This window comes from Rissa tridactyla, chromosome 7 (assembly GCF_028500815.1).
Source record: "Rissa tridactyla isolate bRisTri1 chromosome 7, bRisTri1.patW.cur.20221130, whole genome shotgun sequence".
Classification (NCBI taxonomy): domain Eukaryota; kingdom Metazoa; phylum Chordata; class Aves; order Charadriiformes; family Laridae; genus Rissa; species Rissa tridactyla.
In genome coordinates this window covers 23,285,156-23,303,795 of record NC_071472.1, presented here as the reverse complement: position 1 = coordinate 23,303,795, position 18,640 = coordinate 23,285,156, and the positions used below count along the sequence as shown (strand labels likewise).

At 41.5% G+C, this 18,640-nt stretch overlaps 1 protein-coding gene across 16 annotated transcripts in view; it reads right to left on the bottom strand.

The window, feature by feature from the left end:
* USP40 (ubiquitin specific peptidase 40) overlaps positions 1 to 16,440 on the bottom strand; it is a 38,843-nt gene extending 22,403 nt beyond the window's left edge. For 4 of the 16 annotated variants that reach the window (XR_008467678.1, XM_054208672.1, XM_054208679.1 and 1 more), the window contains exons 1-13: positions 14,570 to 15,254; positions 13,080 to 13,296; positions 12,455 to 12,522; positions 11,210 to 11,323; positions 10,453 to 10,617; positions 9,757 to 9,903; positions 5,825 to 5,989; positions 4,765 to 4,893; positions 4,149 to 4,250; positions 3,725 to 3,832; positions 2,430 to 2,748; positions 1,833 to 1,914; positions 309 to 480 (exon numbers count right to left, since the gene is read on the bottom strand). Coding sequence is in view for 14 of the 16 variants with exons in the window: in XM_054208672.1 (XP_054064647.1) it covers positions 309 to 480; positions 1,833 to 1,914; positions 2,430 to 2,748; positions 3,725 to 3,832; positions 4,149 to 4,250; positions 4,765 to 4,893; positions 5,825 to 5,989; positions 9,757 to 9,903; positions 10,453 to 10,617; positions 11,210 to 11,323; positions 12,455 to 12,522; positions 13,080 to 13,278 (1,770 nt within the window). In the remaining 2 variants the exon portion in view is untranslated. The other 12 variants (XR_008467679.1, XM_054208687.1, XM_054208678.1 and 9 more) reach the window with 10 other exon arrangements.
* Between the last annotated feature and the right edge of the window lie 2,200 nt (positions 16,441 to 18,640).

Here is an 18,640-nt window from a genome sequence, read left to right as displayed (position 1 = left end):
TTTGCAAAGCATCGATCCATACCCATGATGGCATGGACATGCTGCCCAAATACAAATAATTCGCTTATGAGGACTTTAAAGTCTATATAGTTAGTTTCGTCAATTTCATGGCTTCTTCAATACTTCAAGAACAGACCTCAAACCAATGTTTCCTTCACTGTAAATCCATATAGTATTTAGCCTCTTAAAATGACATTTACTGTTGAAAATGTCGCATTGAGATAAAAATTGTGGGATAAATACATACTAAATGTTGCTGTAGCTCATGTAAAAATGAAGTGTTTGAGTTAATTTAATATAGGAAATACCTGGAATACTGATTGTCGAAGGTCTCCTAGCATTTTTCTTCTATCGATAGTCAAATCCACAACACTCTCTCTCCAAGTAAGTGAAGGATGCAAAGCCCCATTGTGAAATTTATAACAGGAGCTCAAATGGAGATGTAAATCAATGCCATTGTTTGCTGAGTCACATTCCGCTCTTCGAAAGAATAACACAATAATAAACTAGAAAGTTTCACACCAACACATGGATAGCTTATCTCAGAGATGCTTCTGTTCAAATTGTCCTGGAACCGATACCCTCAAGGCTAAATTCACTGTCCCATTGCCCACTCCGTTAAGGGGTGCAAAGAGGTGCTCAAAGATGACAGTGATTTACATGTTGTACAACACAGAGCTAGTGTACACATCCTCCACATAAGCACTATAACGGTACATTCTGGGTGTTTCTACATCTTGCTTCTACCTTTCTAAACAGAATGGCAAACTTCATCTTTAGCAATGTGGAAATTATAAGGTTTTTTTTTCAGGCTGTGTTCCAGATCAGTACTCTGTTGAAATGCAGAGAGAGAAAAACTTCATGGAAACTGAGTCAGGACAGACACAGCCTTGCCTTCCAACTTCATACCTGTATCCAGTTCTATTAGCTGAACGTAGCAGCAAATATACCATTTAAAAAAAAATAAGAGAGTGACATTTGCCCAGTACAGAGATACCACACAAGACTTGTGTCTCATGTGTGTGTCTATTTTGATAGCTTAACTGTCATTCAGGTGTTATCATTGGTTCTGTGTGTTCCTCAACAGAAGGAAAAATTTCAACCAACCTGAATACCACTAGCTTTTTCCTCCACGTTTCACGGAATCACGGAATCTTCAGAGTTGGAAGGGACCTCTAGAGATCATCTAGTCCAACTCCCCTGCTAGAGCAGGATTGCCTAAACCACATCCCTCAGGGCTGCATCCAGGCGGGTCTTGAAAATCTCCAGGGAAGGGGACTCCACAACCTCCCTGGGCAGCCTGTTCCAGTGCTCTGTCACCCTCACTGTAAAGAAGTTTTTCCGTGTATTTGAACGGAACTTCCTATGTTCTAGCTTGTGCCCATTGCCCCTTGTCCTGTCACTGGGAACCATTGAAAAGAGCCTGGCTCCGTTTCTGGCAAAAGATACCATTTATCTGGCATTCCACAGCAAAGCAAGTCATTCACCCTTCTCCCAATGGAGAACTCCCTCTATAAACATAATTAAGATAACATATTCCATTCTCCTTCCAGAATTGCACTGATTTTCACAAAAAAATGGTGCAATTTTAAGTTGTATATAAGTTTCCCTTGAAATTCTGTAGAACGCCTACAGTTATGCCACTAACAGGGAGGCAGGGAACCAGCAGAAGGCAGAATCTGGACGTATAAGTTGTATTCCTCAATTAACCTCTATGATGTTGAATCATTTTAGTAGTTGGCTCAACACAGGTTTCTTTCATTTTATATCCCCTGGGAGATCTGCAGATCAAGAATGCTTTTTAAGAGATTGGTACATTTACATGAATATACCTCTTTTTTTGCAGCTCAGTATTAGCAGCATTCATTTCATTCAGAAGGTGTTCAGGAATTTGGTACCTTGGATTTCCTCGCGCTGCAACAAATAATATAGGCTAGTTTGGCCTCAGCTGCTTCACATGTGTTTTGGCAAACAAGAAAAGTGATCAAGATGAGACATTACAGTACAGTAATCATTGAAAATTCAGAGCAATGACATTGCATTCTTTCATAATAGAGAAAATGAAACTGCAAGATGATACAAAGAACAAACGAGTGCTTTTACTTCTTCCCATCACTCTTTCCCCACAGGAAACTGATACATGAATGCTGTTAGCAACAACTTGTATTTGTTTTAGTAGGGGATGTTCTGCTAGTATCTGTGAAGCGTACTAGGAAAGAGTTAGTGTCAGCCACAGCCAATTAACTGGTCAGTACCTCCTTGGAGGTAACCTCTGTGTATCTTAGTTTACCCTTTTTTCAAATGGGCACTAGAAAGAAAACTGTATCTTCAGTTCTTGTAAAGGACAGAAAGGCCCAACAGCCTTTGCCTTCCAGAAAACAAACTGTTGATGAAGGAACCCCCCAAATATCAAGATGAGCTTTGTGTACCTTCAGCCGGTCTTTTTAACTGAGATTTTCGATAAAACAGCATGTAGGCACTCTCTTTACCCTGAAATTGTTTCTCAATATCCTTCTCCTTGATCGGATGGACTTTTGAATCATTCAGATCAAACCAATGGCAACCAGCAGAATTGTCCCTTGGCCCTGTAGGGTTTTTTTCTGAATTCCACTGGACATTCTTCTGAAGAGGGCTTTGGAGAGTTTGTCCTTGAGAATCTGACTTAAACAGGAGCTTGTGTTTTTCCTTCAAACCAACCTTATTTTCATCAGGACTGAACTGAAATATCTGAGGATGGTTCTGCAAATACTAAAAGGAAAGCAAGGACAAGATGAAGACGACACCCAGTTTTAAATATAGCAGCCTGCATTAGCTACTTCACCAGATTCATCCTCAAATTGATACACAAACCCCATCCCTTCAACCTTAGGTTTATGATGCTTCTTCATGTATTCCTCCTCACTTTAGACAGAAAAACGTAATTTTCCTACCACCACTTATCTGCCTGATGTTTTATATGCTTTTGCTAGCTTCGTTTCACATAAAACTTCAAACTATCATGCGAGACATTGCGAAGGAATTGGTTTTAACATACATGCATCACTATGAATTAAATCAGACTAACTTCTGAATTTCAAAGATTGCTTGAGACACTAGAGTGCTTTTAAAACACTTCTGACAAGTGCATAAACTCTGTCCCTGGAAAGGTAGCATAGGGAGCTATGGATGCTCTATAGGCAATCAAAAAGCATCTGCTTTATCAGACACACAGAGTACCAGCCCAACCAGTTTAGCTCTCTAACACTGGTACTTTCCTCTCCCCGGTATCCACAGAAGTGCTCCCTTCTCTATTTGCCAGGCAGGGATCTTGAGCTCAGTTCTGGTCTGCTGAGCTGTACCTTACCCAAATTAACGCTATCCATTGTGGCATCTCAAGAAATTAAAACCACCTCATCGACTTTTGCCCAGCTTATCCACTCTGTTCTCTGCTTTCATTGTAGCAGATACTTCAAACAAGCATGGTGTCCAAATTACACAAACCAAAACGTGGCTCTTGAGAGATGGGGGAGACACCAACCACCCTGCACCTTCAGGGAGACAGTCCCTTAAGAGTCTTTTCTGTGTCACCCAGTTTACTAATTTATCTTACAAACCTCTTACACATCCTCTATCTCGCTAGTCCAAGTGCCAGTATTTTCAATTACCATCCACTGACCATTCAACAGGAATATAAACGTAAAGTTATCTTAACCGTAAAAACCAAACTAACATACACGCATATTACCTTCCGTAACGCTCCACATTGTTTTCGGTATTTCTTATTCCAGGACACCCCATATTTCTCCAATAATTTCTGCCCTAATTGATCCACGGGAATTTGTTTAGATTCTTCCTACAGAAAAAATAAAACAAAGGCTACAAAAGTCGATTCTGAAGTGCTTAAATCATTCCTATTTGTTAATAAGCCAAGGTAACATCACATTTTGCAACAGCTTAGGTGAGCAACTTAAGAAATACTCAAAAAAGGCTGTTTTCTGTATGAAGAGACACTATTAGTATTAAAGTCAGGTAAAGTTACAAGTTTTATATGCTTCGCAATAAGTTCAGAAGAGTTCTGTACACTTAAACCTGCCCACTGTTGCATACACTAACCCTTTCTAGGTTTCTTAATATCAAAATCAAAGCAGTAAACTCCTTACATACCATACCTCTGATAAAATCCCTTTCAAGACTGCCAATGGATTTTCTATTTCTTTGGCATTTTCTGTAACTCTTAAAGGCTTATCTTCAATCAGCCTATCCTCTTCCTCCTGTATAAGAAACAGAATAGACTCACAAATACTGTTGTTTCACACACAACTAGCGGTTTTCTAATCTATTCTGTACTAACATTAGTATGCACAATTTAGAAGCGTGAAGGAAGTTCTGATAAGCTGTCTCTGACACCTGTTACAGACTGTATATTGTCATACAGAATATTCACTATCGGGGGCTTTTTCTTAAAACAGAAAAGGCATTTGCATTATTTACAGACAGCCAGCGTCATCCACTAAAATGACTGTGCTAGTCTTGAGCAAAGATATTAATTCATTTATAGTGAGCCCAGTAATGTGAGATAGTTTAGCAGATCCAAAAGCTAAAATTTGCTACAAAATCTTCATAGAGACCACCTACTGTGGAAAACCAGCCTTCCCAATGAGGTAAGAGACCAAATGCCTCGCTAAAATATTAATTAGTTTGGATGTACATTTTATCCACTAGCTTTTAATGCTTCTCTGAAAAATGAGGCACATCAAGCAAGGATGAAAAACCTTTAGGACTTACTTGTAACTGCCAGTTTCCTAATTCATCCACATCTCTGATATAAACATGATAGTGTCCTCCATAGCAGCCACCTTTATGTATAATAACAGAGAAGAGCTCATACATGTACTCTGAATCATCCATTTCAGTCTTTAAAAAGAAAAACAATAATAACAACAATAATACACATCAGTAACTCTTTCACACAAGGAGAGTTTTATACCATCAGCATAGCTTCAGATATTTCTCAGTATACATTCGCACGTGCGGAGACTGAACTGGCTTTTCAGTGCTGGGGAACACAAGTATGGACTGACACAAACCACAGACAAAAGGAACAGGCTTACTAAGCAACTTTTTAGACATGATTGTGAACAAACTGGAAACTTCAAATAATGAAACATTGATGCAAATAATATAACAGTTCACCCCGTTTGTTCATAACCAGGCTTATTTTGTTTAAGAGACTAAAAAAAAAAAAGCAACACATTTATATAAAGAAACCAACTGAAAAGAAAAAAAAAAGTCTTCCTCAGATGCAAACACTGAGAAATTTCCAAGCTTCTGCAACATCTCAATAAGAAAAATGGCTTTTTCAATAACAGTGCCTCTATTAAGTATATTCTTTATATATTTTAAGGATCAAAAATTGTCATTGAGTGTAGCTGTTTATAATCAAAATACCTATGGATGAATGCAAAGACAGATTCCTAAGAAAAATGAAATAACTACAGGCACATAAAAAATGTATAGCTAAATTTATACATGATATTATCAGACAATGACAATACAATCCCAAATTTAATTTCAATTTCCAGGTGATAGTCTTCCTTTCAAGAAATTGTCAGATTAAGTTTTAGGTAATTATTATACCCTTTCCCCTTGCATAGCTACAAGGTATTTTCCCATTCAGTTAGAATGGTGGTCTTTTGGAAACAAACTGGAATTCCAAAAATTTGGCATCAGGGACAGAAGAAAACCCCAAAGTTTCTCGAATACTTTACCCTGACAAAATGCAAAATAAAAGATATCAGATCTCTGCAGATTATATAGAAACTTTAACAAATATAACAGCACAAACCTGCTCACAAAAAGGCCTCAGATTTATCTGGATAGGGAATGTATAGCAGCTTGTTTCCTTGTATCGTTCGCACTTCTCGAAGTCAAAGTTAAATCTCAGGAGAGAAATAGTGAGAAAGGGTGGCAACTTGCGTAGTTTAGCAGACTGTAAAATGATTTTGAAAAGCTGTAAGCACACGGTTATAGAGAATAATGTTTCCACTTTGCTATGGTCAACTCTTTACTTCACAACAAAGCTTTGTTACAAACAGGCAGACACAACCAATGTTTTCATTTTTAAAATGTATTCCTTAATTCTCAAGTTCCCTACCAACTTGACATCCTGAAAGCAATCAAGATCTTTCCCCTGTGTAAAGCCCTACACCTTCCATGAATGGTGATCACCGGTACCATACTTCATCCTCCTACAGAAAACGAAGAAGGGCATTGCTGAAATTCCAGTCAGTAATTACATTTCCATAGCCCGAATGTTCTTTGTGAGAGGATTTTCTTGCATTTTATACTAAGAAGCAACTGCTTCAAACCCCTGGGTTTGTGCTTACGCATGAAGTCAGACTATACAGCGTCTTCCCAGGAACTTTGCTGTCAGCCCCTTGCACAGCACCTACCACCAACAACCCCACGCAGACCCTGGGAGCCCAGAGAAAAACCACAAATTCAACTCCCGCTGAGCAGCAGGGGCTGCAGAAGAGCAACACGCGGTAGCTTCCCCAGTCCCAGCTGAACAGTGGGGGACTCAGCACCTGGCATAGGCCCTGAAGCCACCCCTAAAGAAAAAATACCTATGAATGAAGCTCTACCCACAAACATAGCCTACGTGCTTGCTTCTGCTGCAAGGGAAGGACCTCAACTGAAGCTTGGGCTATGGCTTTTCCAGCCCATCCTAATCATCTCCTCCCAACACAACATTTGTACTTCACCTGAGGTTTATTCCAATGACCATTGAGGAGTTTTGCAGTTCTTTGGGGTTGTGTGACCCCAAGGACAGGTCAGAGCTCGTACAGGCACAGTGTTTTCAAATGTGGAAGTCAGAAATGATCCTATCTGTAATGTAACTATCTCTGACAGGTGTATATTGTCCAGAAAATGAGATCACTCCCACACGTACTGTGCAGCCTGCTGCTGTGTGAATGTTGGGCTGCCTCCAAATGCAACAGAAACGGTCTGAAAAATGCCACCAGAATATATCACAGTGGCATTTTGCTCAAGATTTGCCATTCTGCTTGAAGAAAAGGGCCTTGACTAAGATCTGTGGGCTACAGTAAATGAGCACAATGCTGTGCCTGAGCAGCATAGGGCAGGTGTATCCTGGAAGACCCTACACAGCCAGCCACAGAACAACCAAGCAAGCGTTACAAGTCTTCCTCATTTATGCAGGAGAGGGGCTTCAAGGCAGGGAAGACAACACAATCCATTTTAGCAAGGAAGAATATTAATCAAGATCGAACAACTTGGTGCATGAGCACATCAGGAACCCTAGCACGAAGCAAAACCAACCATCTTGTATCACCTCTGAATGTAAGTGTAAATTCAATGGACATGCTTCCGAGCCTTTCCAGTGTCTTCATCCCACTCTGCATTTGCAGAGCCACAATGGAGAGCCTCCCAGGAGCACACACAGGGTTTAGGAAACCCCCTGAATTAGGTATTTCATTTGTGTCAATTGCAAAGACTTCATTGCAGAGCTTAGTGGCACAAAGGATTTTGCATGTTCTTCCAAGTTCAGGGTGAAAAAATCAGACTGCACGATTAAAATTTGTTAAAGTTCTGGAACACAAGATTCTTTAGCTATTAATATCTTTAAAGGCCAAAACAAAAAAGTGGGAAGAGTAACATCTGAAGACCCACAGAGTACTGAAGGAAGGGAGGAATGGAGTGGGTAGGTATGGGCCATCTTATCTTTGAAACAGGCTGCGTGCGGGCAGGTGGTCACATTGTTAGATAGCTGCCTTCCTAATGCTGCCACCAAGCCTGGAGTGGCCCAGCTGGCACCTCACTTGCTGCCAGTGTCAACTCTCACTGTAGTCTGCTGTGATCCCACACATCATGCCCACAGGGCCACAAAGCCACAAGCAGCAGTCATGCTGAAACAACGTTCCTCTTGCCTGCTACAGCTCCTCTCTCTTGAGGTTGTCCATTCACACCCTGGAATCTCCCAGCTGTGTGACTTCTTACCCAGTATCAGAGTTCCCACTGGCTTCTTGGATGGATAAGCACATTTGAGAGGTAACTCTTATCTCGCATTCCCTTGAACCCAGCAAAGTTTAACACAAATCAGCCCTTATAATCAAGCCACTTACAGCATGAAAGAAGAAAACCAAACACAACTTTGTATCATTCTTGAAAAATGCAATTCAAAGACCTACAACTCTCGTAAAGTTCTCATTGGGCTGCCATTCCCTGGCCAAGGGGATGGGTGAGGAGACAAATAGAAAGTCTTAAATTCGAGTACTATGTTGGGGAAACCAGTCCAAACTATTATAAACCAACAAGCAGGGACAGGCTGTTAGCACAAGGATGCCGCAGGCTGCAATGTCAGACAGTAACCAGTGTTACCAACCAAACCACCATTTAACAAAGCACTCAGAGTCACGTACACAGGTCCCTTGGCGGATACCATTTGTCCTGGTTTGAGGTAGACAAGTGTCAAGCATCTGAAGCTTTCCAAATGTGACCAGGGGTGAAGGCATGGAACCAGGCCAAACATAGGAGTATTCCAGTCTGGGTGTCCCTGAGCTCCTGGGGACCACTCTCAATAAACATCACAGGCTTAATGTCAACAGTTCTCCACTGAACACTGAGGAACTCCGATGACTCAGCACAGGAAAAGGGTCACTGCATTTGGCTATACAAGCAATTTTTTAAAAGACAACTCAAAACCAACAGTTCTCACCCATAGCTGAGCAGAGATCAAAGCAGTAAGTCATTCACTAGATTATGACAAAGCAGCACAACTCAAACCCATCGGCTTCCTTCAAAAGCATCTTCAAGCTACTGCCCAAAGGAGAAGACTTTCACAGTCCACATTCTGACCACAGGAACATGCCTTTGCGGCTTTGCTGTCCACCTGCTGCCCAGATTTTTATCCTCCTCGTTCCTGGCCTCTCAGATGGAGGGAAACTCCTGGTGGTGCCCATAGATGGAAGACATTGGCTTAGCATGTGGCTGAACGGCTCACTGAGAGAGGACACAAAGTGCTGGCGGTTATACCAGAAGCAAGCTGGCAAATGGAAACAACACAGGCACACACTGTGAAAACACACCTAGCGTCTTGCATGTTAGAAGAGCTAGATGGTTCCTTGCATGAATACATTCTTACTTACCTGAAGGCTCTAGCACTACAAAACATATTGAAAACACTTACTAAGGTGTTAATATATCACTGCAAGAACCTGTTCTGCATCAGGGACACAATGTGATACCCTGATCAACAGATCCCATTTCCCTGGGCAGAGCAACACTTGCTTATTATTGTTCTCTCCCATTTGGGTTCTTCATGAGAGAATTTCCATGGTTTTCTTCATTACATGGAGCTATTTTGATGGGGTTTGTTTTTTGGTTTGTTTTTTTTGTTTGTTTGTTTTTCTTTTTTTATATTCTAACTTATCTTTTAGCCTATCCTGTGAAATGTCCAAAGCCAGGTGCCTGTAGAGGTGCGTGAATAAGGCAATACTCTCAAAACTACATGCCACCCCATCCACCATTAGCTAGATTAAAGACTGCAACAACATTAAAGTCAAGAAACGAGTCATGAGCTTTTCTTGACATAATTGCCAAGGTTTAAAGAACAGGTCAGATTTTGGCATCCTCTTGTTATATACCACCTGATTAAAGATACAGATTTTTGATTTCTGGAGTTAGAGGGTAGACACAGCAATGTAAACAAAGTTCCTAACTGTTAGCAAACAACACTGAGAATCACCAAGGCATTACCTTTGAAGCTTCAACAAGTTTATCACAGGCTCCGCATTGATACAAGTTCTCATTTTCAAAGTACTCTTCTTCTACGTACATGTTCCACAGGGCCTCCTCCAAGCCAGTAACACCTTTTACCGCCACCGTTAGGTCTAAGAAATCTTCCTATGCAGAAGTACAAGAAAAAGTAAGGTAGTAAGTGGTGTAAGTTCACAGTACAGTAGAAAGATGCTCATCCCATCCACCACAGCAGAGGTAAGCATTCATTTTGCTGTCATTGCTGATGGGGAAAAAAACCCCATACATCCACAGAGGAGAAATTAATTAAAAAAAAACAAACAGACTTTTTTAAATTATGAAGAGCATAAAAGACTGTAAAGATATGTTCAGCTCTCTGCTAACTACATCTACTAAAGGCAACGCTTGCCAACTCAGAAGAAGCAATAACACTTGTTTTTTCATCTCTGAGTCACAGCCTGATGTAGGTGATTTCAAAAATGCCAGCAAAGACTTAACAACAAAGTCATGCATAATTTTCACATTTTCAAGTCTGCAGCGCTCTAACCAATACACACTACCTAGATTCTACAAGGCCACCAGTGACACTCAAGAAATATGTAATTATTTTTGGAGTTTAAAAAAAAAAAAAGGAACATTTAAAATATCTTCAACAAACTCAACAGAAATCTACCCTGGGAAATCATCTGGCTTTACCTGTCTCTCACTGATATTCTTGCATTCTTTACAAACAATCTGGTTGACAACAATCCCATGGTACAATCGGTTAATAAGGTCATGACCTGAAGTCCCCACAAGGGAAGTTTCCAAAGCACTGAACAGAATCCGATTTAATTCTTGCACATCATGCTGCCTCATTTCCTGCATGATCAAAAAAAAAACAAACTTGAAGAAATAAAGTAGTGCCATCTGCTTTGCTTATTGCTTAAAAACAACATATAAACTGTGACAAAGACAGCTGCTTCAATGACTTACCCATACCCATTTCTAGCAAATACCCATTTACTACCTTGAGTTGTAAATTACTACCTTTACTATAATTTATAATTCTTAATTAGTTATGCTGTCTTAGTAGCTATGTAAACTATAACCCACACAAGACACTTTCACTTGGGTAGATTTAGACTAAATGCCAAGTTACACAGTTCAATTTAAGTAAGGATCTAAGTGTTTGAAGGACAAGAACCCTAATTACTGCCAGAAAAACATTCCTGTAAAAACAAAGGAAAAGCTACTGAAATTGTATCTAACAGAACAATTTTCTTCTGTTTCTCACTGCAAACAATTGGCATTTACTTCATGTGGAGTATACAGCAATAGTTGACCCAGTTCAACACTATCTCTGCAGCCTGAAGTATTTTAAGATATTTCTTAAATGTCAAACTTCAAAAAAAAAAAATCTTCATTCAGGAAAAAGTTTTTCAGTGATGGTGTCACTGTTAGTGCTTTGTACCTCATGACTGTTCCACCCAAAGCTCTCGGTAAGGTCTGTCGTAGATGCAGCCTGCTGGTCCAAGAGCAGAAGCTGCGCAAATAACCGTTGAAGTTGTAATGGAATTATTCGAACCTAGAAAGAAAAAACAAAATATACCCAGCAGATCAGAAAGTCTTCAAACCAATCATTTAAACAAAAAGAAAAATAAAAGAAAAACAATTTCTTACAAAACTCGTCATAACCACCACTCCATGGCTTTCATAGGTTACTCAATTCACACCAAAACATCAGTCAGACTTGGTTCCCAAAAATCTACAGCGCCTCACCTTACTCAGCCAAATACAATCATGGAACATAGGTTTTGTGATAAAGCAAAACTATACAGATAAAAATTAAGCCATCACCACAATAAAAAAGGACAACTTCCTCTGATTTTTTCATAACACTAAACCCTAAGAACTCAGCTACAAGGCATCACGACATACAGATTTAGCACAGGCTACTCCTTGCTCAGTAAAGGGGTTTGGTGGAGGGGTGGAACAAGATGGGAAGAAGAATGGTTAATGTCAACAAGCTTAATCAGTTGCCTATATTTATCTTTGGCTTATCAAGAAAAAAATTTTGCAAGTACCCAGTTGTGTCACTTTAACTAAAGAATTAAATTCTGTAGTCAACTTTATAAGCACTTTTTAAACAAAGATTAAATTCCAATCCCATACCATCTTGTACATGGGAGGGCAGTTAAACCTTCAGACAGCAAGACAGCATCAGTGCAGTTATCCAGGCTGAACGCATTTACTTCCCCTGTGCTCCCCCCGGTAACAAGTAAGTTGTAGCACTGTAGCTTTAATTACAGGGTGAAAAAAAAAAATCTCTTACAAGAAAGGACTGTACAGACTTTGAGATTGTTCCTGCACCACATGAAGACAAAATGACCTCTGCTATCAATTTCAGCAGAAATAGGCTCAACATCTTAAAGATGTCCCTGCTTACTGCAGAGTTGGACTAGACTACTGCAGAGGGGTTGGACTAGATGACCTTTACAGGTCCCTTCCAACCCAACACATTCTGTGATCTTACTTTTGAAGCAAAAGCTTATGGCACTGAAAACTTTGGGCAAAATCAAGGATCAGCCAATCAAACTGCCTTTTACCATCAAAGTTCGGCTTTCATTCATTCTCCTAAGAAGCTTCATGCAAATTGAAACAATATTCTTCCAAATCAACATTCAGCAGTGACTAATGACAAGAAAATTTTAAATACCTTTGCATCTGGTTTACTGCTATCATCCAGAGTCCCAAGTTCTTCAGGTCCTAGAGCAAACAGCGCCTCTGTAAATGTAAAGAAAAACAGCTATTTAAAAAAAAAAAGAAAAAAGTCTCCTCTTTAAAGATTTATTGTATTTTAACAGTCAAGCATTTTGATGCTATTCCTTTTTGCAAATTAAGACATTAAGTAACATTTCTGAGCATCATTCATCCTTACACAACTGGTTCAAGCTATAGCAATAAAGCATACATAAGCATGAAAGTATTCAGATAGCAAAATACCTAAATTTTTTTTTTGAACTGTGGTGGTTGCATTGAAAAAATGAATGACGCTTTATGACCAGCAGTAACCTCTCTTACGTACACAAACTGCAGACTGTCTACCTGTAAGAAAATTTAATGTTTGTAACACTTATATTTTGGGCAGAAGTGGCAATACTAATTCTACAAACCAATAGCTCCAAGTAGTCTGTAATAACTTATTTGAAGTGAACTGAAAGAAAATGTTCCTGACAACAATCTGTGTTTGTGGTGTTTCTTTAATATACAACTAGAAATGCAAGTCACTGTAAAAAAAAATAAATTCCAACATTACTTTAAGAAGACTTTAAACACATTACCTCTAAATTCGGGTGTGAAAAGCAGAGTCTGCAGAAGGGAATTGAGGTAGCAGGTTCCACCCTGATTTTTAATACCACTTAGGTTGGTGAAATCCCTGGGAGCTGGAGGCTCAGAATCTCTGGGCTTTGCTTTCTTCCCTTTTCCACAATGATTGTTTGAAAGAAAGGAAAAATCCTCTTCAAATAAGTCCCCAAACATTGTGAAGGCAAAACAGTCCTTAAAAAAATATAAAATAATCTATTTACTATAAAAAAAATGTAATTGACTCCATCCACCTCTAATCCTCCAAGACAAACAGGACAAACTGTTTCAGCTCTGAGTGAAGAATTTGCTTATAACTTTTTCATCTTATTCTGTTCATTCTAAAAGTGAATGTCCAATACATGCAAAACTGTGCACTAATATAACAAAAAAAGGGTGAATGAAAAGCATTTCTGTTAGCACAGATCTGAAGGGAATTTTAACTAGAATCAAATACATCACATTTGAAATTTGCATAAGCAAAACCACACAGAGCAAAATAAACAGGTCCTTCTAAGACACCCATAATTAACTAGTGCCCAAGTTGCCCAGTTTCCTGCAAGAAAGGTATGTAAGGCTGCTGAAACTCATCAAAATCCCTGCACTCTCAACAAATCCATGTGGACAAGGAACCTGCCTCCAGTATTGGCCAGTTCAGATAGGAAGAGTGTAATAGTCAAAAATACAGTGATATTTTATGAAAATATTATCTGTTCTTCCAGATGTTTGAGCCAGAAACTCACTGGCAAATAACTTAGGGAACTTTTTTCAGTCTGTTTTGGAAGCCTTGCGACCTCTTAGCATGTACCAGGACTCCCAAAGCTAGCTCCCTTTTGTTTTGTACTTGTCACTCCATAATTTCATTTGGGAAGTTGTAGCTCTTGCATTAGCAGTGAGTAATCAATGAGTTACACTGAAGCAGTGAATAATCATTTCCCAATTAAACTTCATTCCGCATGCAATTTTGCGGATCTTTATCAGATTCTGCTTAGATATCTCTTCCAGACAAAAGCTTCCACAGAGACATATTCATTCCTAAAACTGAACTTGCCCCCCTACCTTCAATTATCCTTATCTGCCTTCTCTGAACACCTTAAACTTCTCCTTTACCTGTTTCTGAGGTGAGGATCACATCTGCCTACAACATTCAAGATGTGTGCTAACCACAGCTGTATATCTATAATATATATATAATATAAATAAAATTTATAATTTGTGTTTTATATATAATTTCTGTATTTGTAAATAATGACGTTTGTTTTCTTTTTGTACAACTGCTAAGCACTAAACTGCTTTTTTTTTTAAGAAATGTTTATTATTACCCCAAGGTCTCACTCCTGTATGTTCACTTCAATCCCAAGTATTATATACACACTTTACATAAATATGTGCATATATACGCAACAGTGAAGTTGTGATTGTCTCTGCCCCATGCTGCATCTCTGCAGTCACCTACAGTTAATATTACCTGCTATTGTATCATTCAGCCATCCACAAGCATAAAGACTTCAAAGCTTCACTGATAACACTGTGATAATAAACTGATATATTGCAGTAAAGAAAAGATAAACTAGTCAGCTCAGCTTTCACTTTTTTTTTTCCTGACAGCTTATGATATGCTGAACATAGGCCCTAGCAAAGACAGAAAAAAACCTCCTCCTCCTCACTCCCCTCTGTGACAGCTGATCTTCTGTTTCCCATCTTATTAGCCAATTATTTCATCAAGCAACAACTTCCTTCTCCTGTGTCAGATTAATTTCTTTAAAAGCCTTTGGTGGCAAACCATGTTGAATGCCTTTTGAAAATCCAAATGTAGTTTACTGCTCCTCATTCAACCAACCAATAGTTCTTCAGGCATCTCCTAAAACTCTTTTTATAAAACAGCATTACATCAAGCTCACTTTAGTCCTTCCCACGGTAGAGGAGTTTTGAGGCAAAAAGCTATGGTCAGAGCAGATGGCTGTGAAGCAGCATGGCAGTGTTCACTACACTTGCTCTACAGTGCTTCTTCAGGAATTCATATATAGATATCCCCTTATAAATCCCCACAAAATAAAATTATGTGGCTGGAGATTCTTCTTAATGAACATGGAAAGGAAAGAAATAATTTTGACCTCTTTGCATTAGGTTTTTATTCTCTGACTACAGCTCTTATACCTTGATCACCTACAAAAAACCCCAAAGCCTATAAAAGGTCCTACCTCCCATGCTTCAAGACATATTTGCCAGGTTTAGCACTGTTTTTAAATTGCCTCTCAGCCTTCACTTATTTTTCAGTCAGGCCTACTGCACTTTAGTCTTTAACCATCCAAAGATCATGACTCTTCCTGTATTCCTCATCCAAATGCACAGCAGCTTGCTCCTAGTAGGTTTGTTCACCATAAAAAGGCACATATCTAAGAGACAGCGATCATCTTACTGACAGTCTGCTGTACCCACCCACCACTCCAGAGAAGCACTTGAGCAGGACAGTGCCAAATCCTCCCTCGCTCCTTATTTCTGGATCCTCAAAGCACTGCTGCTAGCAGCTTTGCTCCCTTCAAAAAAAGATCACACAATATAGATTAGAACAAATTTCTGGATGATGTCTCTGGTCCAACACCCTCACAAAGCAGGGCCAACTTAGATCGTATTGCTTAACAGGGCCTTGCCCTATCCAAGTTGGAATACCGTCATGAAAGGAAGTCCCAAACCCCGCAGAAGTCCCTGCCTCGTGTTCCTTATCGCTGATGGGAACCTCCCATGTTGTAACTTAGGGATGGCACCTCTCATCTTACCCCAGTACACCCCCTACAAAATCAGGCTCCACCTATGCCCTGCCAACAGCAGCACGGTCTCCACCTCGCCTTCCCTTCTCCAGACTGATCTCACCCGGCTCCTCCTGCCTCTCTTCACCTCCCATGTGCTCCGGGCCCGGAGCCCCCACGGAGCTGGGCCCAGACGCGCTCTCACCAGTACCGAGGAGAGGACGAGGACCGGTACCCGACGTTCACCGCCCGCACCCCGGCCGGCCCGCAGCGCCGGGGTTGTCGGGGCACGGGCCCCCGCCACCGCACAGCCCGACTCACCGCGCAGAGCCAGCGCCTACAGCCGGGCCGGCGCCTACCGCCACGGCCCCGCGGCCGACGCCATGTTTGTTGTGGCGCCGCGCAAAGCACGCTGGGACATGAAGGCCGCCACGGCTCCGGGACTTCACGCACCCGGCCAAGCCCCCGGGAGAGAACAGCGGCGTCCCCTCGCCCCAGCCGCTCCCCGGCTCCACAGAGCAAGGGGTGGGAAGGAGCCACCGGGCGCGGGAGCCGATGCGAACCGAAGACAAGCCGGCAACGCGGGGCGGGCGGGCGCGCACAGCCTGCTGGGAATCGTAGTGGCACGGCAGGGGGAAGCCGCAGTGCCTGCTGGGAGGACGTGCTTCCCCGCAAAGCCTTCTGGGGGCTGTAGTTTCCCGCCAGCCGCGGTGCACGGTGGGAGTCAGCCCGCGGGTGGCACCTCCCCGCCGCGGGGGCGCGAGTTGCCATGGAGACCCCGCGGCCTGCGCTGCGTCGGCAGCCTGAGGGCCTGGCGGAGGCCCAGCTCCCTGGCCGGGGAGGACAGAAACGCATCTCCGCCGTGACCTCTCAGGCCACCACTAGGGATAGGCCCTGCTGGAGCCTTTTGAAAAACATCAAGTGCAGGCCAGGGCTTGTACCACCATTGGGATTTCAAATAAGGATGATCCTGGCCAGTAATCAAAGACTGGTGCCCTCTTTGAACAAGCAAGCGTTTGCAGCTGCCTTCCTAATGCTGCCACCAAGCTTAGAGTGGCCCAGCTGGCACCTCGCTTGCTGCCAGTGTTGACCGTCACTGTGGTCTGCTGTGATCACGTACATCATGCCAGCGGGGCCACAGAACCACAGGCAACAGTCATGCTGGCATCACATCCCTCCTTCCCGCTGCAGCCGTCCAGCACAGCCCTTCTTCCCTTGTGGTTCTCCATTCCTCCCCCGGCATCCCCCAGTTATGCAGCTTCTTACCCAAATTACAAAGTTCCTACTGTGCTCTTGCACTGGTGACCACGTGTGAGAGGCAAGCAACTCTTTACCTCGCACTCCCTTGAACCCAGCAAAGTTTAACTCATCAAGTAACCCCTGCGACATAACCAAGCCAACTGAGGGAGTGGCTGGCAAACTTTCAAACGCTCAGAAACACCTCTAAGGTACTGATTAACTTCACCTGACCTACACTTGCTTTTGCATATCAAATTTGTCATGCTGCAGAAGGGAGAGGAGGGCAGGACATTTCTGTAACTGCTGCTTACCTCTCTTCACCAAATGGGGTGAATATAAAGCTGGAAATAATGACATTTTAGTTACTACTCACTTTTTTTTCCTTACTGTTTATAAGATTTTAAAAGTTTTTGTTTTTTCCACTTTACCTCAGAGCTTCTTGCCCTCCTCTGAAGCTCAAATACTTTGTTTTCTGACAATTTATCAAGTGCCAGAAAGAAAACTGCATTTTGTCACTTACTCAGTATTTCTCTACACAAGGAAAAAGTTACAGACATTGGTAAAGTGGGAAAAAGAAATAAAAAGGCTGATAGAAAAACATGTAGAAAATGATATGTAATTAATTTCATTGCATTGACCGTGGTACAGAAAGGAGAGAAAAGAAGTTGTGTGCCTGAGGGACAGAGGCTGCATGACTCTAAATAACCTACGTTTCATTATTTTTCCATGTCACAGTGCTATTTCGGCATCGAATCTTTTTCAGCATTGATAATGTCAAAAGAAATGTTGTGAACTGGTGGCTCTTGCAAACCCACAGTTGCGCTGGAACTGCTCATTAGCTAAGTCAGGTCCAAACCTGTCTCAACTGAACAGTTCAAGCCATGCAGGGAGTAATAGTCCTTAAACCACACTTATTACATGATTTACATGTCTGGCCTCTACTTGTTGTACAGCCAAGTGGGGAGGAGTTTTCTACAGCCCACGAGCCATCCCATAGGCTGTGAAATAACTGCATTACTGCCCTGAAGCAAGAACCTGGACTTCAGCTGCACAGATCTCTGCCTCAGCTGCCAGGTCAGCCTCTCTGTGTCTCTTATTGGTGGCCTTGTAGGCCATGGAGATTTCTGACAGCTCAGAAGAGTTGGTTCATCTGCCCTTTTCCTTTATTCTGAGAGTCTCATGTTCTGTCCTCAGAGAAATTATCTGAACATCCATGTCTCCAACCACAATGAAATTTCTTGAGGGTGTTTTAATTTGTTACTGTGGTGTTGGAGTTGTTTGCACCAGACTTGCCTTCCCTGGCCCTGGCCAAGGGGTAAGACACGACACATCAACAGCCAAGAGAGAAGTCCTATACAATCTGACTAGCATGCCGCGGAATTCTCCGTTGAACACTGAGGAACTCCCAATGACTCAGCACAGGAAAGGGTCACCTCATTTGGCTTTACAAGTAAAGATTAAAAAAAAAAACCACAAAACCAAACAACCCACAACCTAAAGCAGTGAATCATTAACTAGAAGATTATGACAAAGCAGCACAACTCAATAGATAA